The 3,720-nt window shown below is 50.9% G+C and overlaps 1 protein-coding gene across 1 annotated transcript; it reads left to right on the forward strand.

Annotated features, from left to right (window-relative positions):
• Positions 1 to 864: 864 nt before the first annotated feature.
• On the forward strand, positions 865 to 2,708 carry UCRPA7_3102 (hypothetical protein; the record flags this gene model as incomplete). The annotated part of the gene is made up of 3 exons (XM_007915680.1): positions 865 to 1,105; positions 1,394 to 2,146; positions 2,254 to 2,708. 3 exons carry the CDS (start codon positions 865 to 867, stop codon positions 2,706 to 2,708), a joined length of 1,449 nt encoding a protein of 482 aa, XP_007913871.1.
• Between the last annotated feature and the right edge of the window lie 1,012 nt (positions 2,709 to 3,720).

The raw sequence follows: 3,720 nt of genomic DNA on the forward strand, positions 1-3,720 counted from the left end.
ATGGCAGTAGGCAAGACTGTTGGCCTTAGAAGGAACGTTAAAACGGCGGAGAATCATTATAGTAACGGACAGGAATCTCCCCTTGCTCAGGGAAAGAAAGGGGCTGAAACTTGGCACGATAAGAGAGCTCTTGCAAAAACCCTCGATGACCGGACTGTGGGGCAGGACCGGCATTTGCTGCGATGGCGACAGCGACGACGATGAAGATGATGACGAAATTGATTTCCACTCCTCAGCCAGGCAGACAGTCTGCTGCACAATGATAATCGCTCACACAAGAGAGAGAGAGAGGAGAAAGGCCAGGAAGTTTGTAAGTTTGTTCGCATGTTTGGTGAGTGCAATGTAGATGTCTGGAGGAAATCAGAACAATCTCGTCAGGTAACTACTGCGAATTTAAATGTGGCAAAAAGAAGGACTGCTCTGTATTGCATTTGAAAGTGTCGCGTTTGTGTCTCTTTTTCTTTTGGTCACAGTGGTCTTAAGATGGCGTGGCACAATTCTGCGCTGCAAATTGAAGACTCCAGTGCTGGTATCTTCGGATAATCTAACCATTGTCCATATTGTGTAACTTCATGTAAAATTATCAATTCCTGATTCATCTTTGAAGTCTTGTAAGCAGATTTGCAAATACAGACTCATCCACCCTCGGTATGGCTTCTTTGATCACAAAATAGGGAAGTCTAATGCAGTTGATCTGTTACAACAATGCAAGTCAGACGAGCTTTCTATTTACAGGTTTCAAGGCCAAGGATCTAGCAGGGTGAAACCCTGATGGCCTGGCTGACTGCTGGTGAGATAGTCCCTGAGCTCCTAACTGAATAAAGGGGGGAGAGGTGAAAGGAAGCCAGGTTACTCCGGGCCCCGATGTGGTCCGAGCGCCTCACCCCCATGGCGCACCCACATGATAGGCAAGCAGCTTTCACAAACATCTCCAACAACAAACCAGACAAGGCCGGAAAGAAGGGTGCGAATTCTGCAAGGAGGATGGCAATTATGGCGCATCCCAAGTTGGAGGATGTGAAGGCCACAGCAGTCGACGATGCTGATGACTGCACGCATGCGACCGTGACATCTGATGCAAAGGACGTGGATTCTCCAACACAAGGTAAGAAGCTCACCCCCACGTCACCTCCTACTGCTGATGCTGATCTACCTTCTTTGAAAGAAGACTGTCATCTAGAAATGAAGAATGAAGTTGGAAAATTCTTCTTAGAGACACAGCCAGAGCTTGTGGTCTCCGGTGACAGTGCCCTTGGCCACAACGGGATTGAGAATGATGGCAATGACGAAAGTCCTGAGACCTCAAGCTGTGACAGCTGTGTGAGGCAAAAAAATGGCTGCTTTCAGAGTTGCACATTACCTCGCAATGTGACAAAGGCTCTCATGGCCCTAGAACAATTTCGCAATGGCACCCTCGATCTCGAGAGCATGGTTGTCATGCCTATGTCGCCGGCCGAGTTCGATCTGCTAGTGGAGTACCTCTACAAGCCAGAGCAGCGTGAAGATATCCCGGGCTACATTATCAAGTCAACCTCCAACAGCAGTGGTGGACGGGGTGCCGCCCAAGCAACTCATGTATGCTACAGCAACATGGGCCAAGCAGATGGTGACAAGCTTAGATCCTATGTTCAGCAGCAGATTGTTCTTTGGGATTACCAGCTTGCATTGTGTCAACTTGCTTTCACCATGTCGGAGTCAAAGCTCCACTCAGAGCTCAAGCGAAGCTTACCTCAACTCCTCCTCGACACTGCCAAGCAAACGGCCACCCGCCTTGGCCGAACGGAACACAACGCAATTCTTGCAAACCTCGAAGTCGAAAAAGAACAGAGACTGCCAATCAACATACCTAGTTCCTCCGACAGCGACTACTCTCCGGACGACTTGGGCATGGTGGACACAGTGCCGTCAGAGTCTGATGTGGACGGTGAGCACACGGCCAAGGTGATGACACGGTCGCGTCGATCAGAAAATCCCCGGGTCGCCACTCAACCTCCGTTGGAAGAGAGTGACCAGGAAAGCGACCAGGAATTCGATTCACGGATCAAGACCGTCGACGGTGTCATCAGGCACATCAAAAACATGTCGCTCCCATACATGGTCTTTGAAATTGAGTTCTCCAACCGAACGCCAGCTGAGGAAATTGAGAGTAAGCGAAAAATTTGTCTACCGCCCTTTTTTTCTCTTCCCCCCTTGCGTCGTTCTACCTTCCCAACACTCCCTTGCTAAGGCTAATCAAACACGTCTTACGCTCAGGAATCATGCTTCATTATGAGGGTGCGATACGATGCGCAGTCTGCCTGACCGTCGAATATCGCACTCCGAAGGTCCGTCTCGTCAACCATGATGGCCAGTTCGGTGTCAAGCTCAATGTATGGCGTTACGTTCAAGTTGAGGGCGACGGGAAGCAGCAGCAAGGTCTAGTGCATGTCATCCGCGACATGGTCCTTCGAAACAGTCTCCTCAATCCTCCGACTGAAGACCGCGCCGCCGCGAATGACGGCGCAAGCAACAACGACGACACGGCGGTCAACACCATCGAATTCTTCCTCAGCGACTTCCATCCCGACCTACCCACCGCTGTGCCCGTGAGCGTCTCGAAGCAAGCTATCCTTGACTTGGTCGATCGAACGGCGGACATGCAGCGCAAGGAAGACGACCGCCTTGAAGCGATCAAGAGTTTCCGACCGAAGAGACAGCGCACTGGTTGAAGTTAATGCAATTGATAAGCGGGTAGGATAGGACTCTGGAGTGGCGGATTCAAGCGCGCGTAATTCAGGCGGGTGGGATTAGGCAGGGGAAGGGGATTCAGGAGGCACTGTGCCAAGATAAGATGAGCTAATGCAGAACCAATCCTCCACCCCTCAAAACCCAAGTCATCAGCTTGGCCAAGGCAGCATCGCAAGCCCGTCGCAAGCATCTTCATCCATCTGCAGCCAGCTCGCTCGTCCAGGGAATATTCCAATCTCAAGTACAGCTACATAATGCCCCAGCTTGTCTTCATGTATGTATCCATACGCAGTTTTATACATACAAACCTGCCCCGTTACTCTACTCGCCCCTCATCTTCCTCGCCCAGCGAATCATGACCGCCATCATCGACCTTGACCGAGCAGACGATACATGCATGCAAGAGCCTGGAAAGCACCCCACACACGACATCCAGCGCAGTGCAGCGCGCGCAACTGGCCTATTCTGTTCCACTTCCGCCTTCACCTTTTACCTTGCCCAACCGCCCGGGTTTGTGTCCAGCGCCCCTGCCGGTGCACGAGCAAGATTACTTGCATCAAGCCACTCGCCACCGGTGGAGCACGCGCCATCCAGACGAGACGAGATGACAGCACGGCTAATCCGAAACAAACAAAACACAAGACAGGGCGGAAGGACAAGCTTGTGTCCCGAGGCTAGAGGGCTGAAATGCTGCAATCCCAATTTGATCCAGTCCAAGGTTTTCTATCCGGTAAGATATACTCCCCATATCAAAGTCGGTCCATTTCTAGCGGCTGCGAGCGCGCCTTCCAAGTCGGCTTCCTTCTCACAGGCTTTAGAAAACTTTGACCCCTTCCAAGTCCTTTCTAGTGAGTTGGGGGAGCATGGTCTTACCCCTGCCAGCAGTCAGGTGACTTATTTGCTATTACTTACTTCATTTTTACTCGCTTCACTTAGCTATCATCACATGGAATACAAGAATGGCTACCCCTTTTCATTCCAATACGTTCTTTA

The sequence above is a fragment of the Phaeoacremonium minimum genome, assembly GCF_000392275.1.
Source record: "Phaeoacremonium minimum UCRPA7 unplaced genomic scaffold PA7_03_scaffold_224, whole genome shotgun sequence".
In the NCBI taxonomy this organism is placed as follows: Eukaryota; Fungi; Ascomycota; class Sordariomycetes; order Togniniales; family Togniniaceae; genus Phaeoacremonium; species Phaeoacremonium minimum.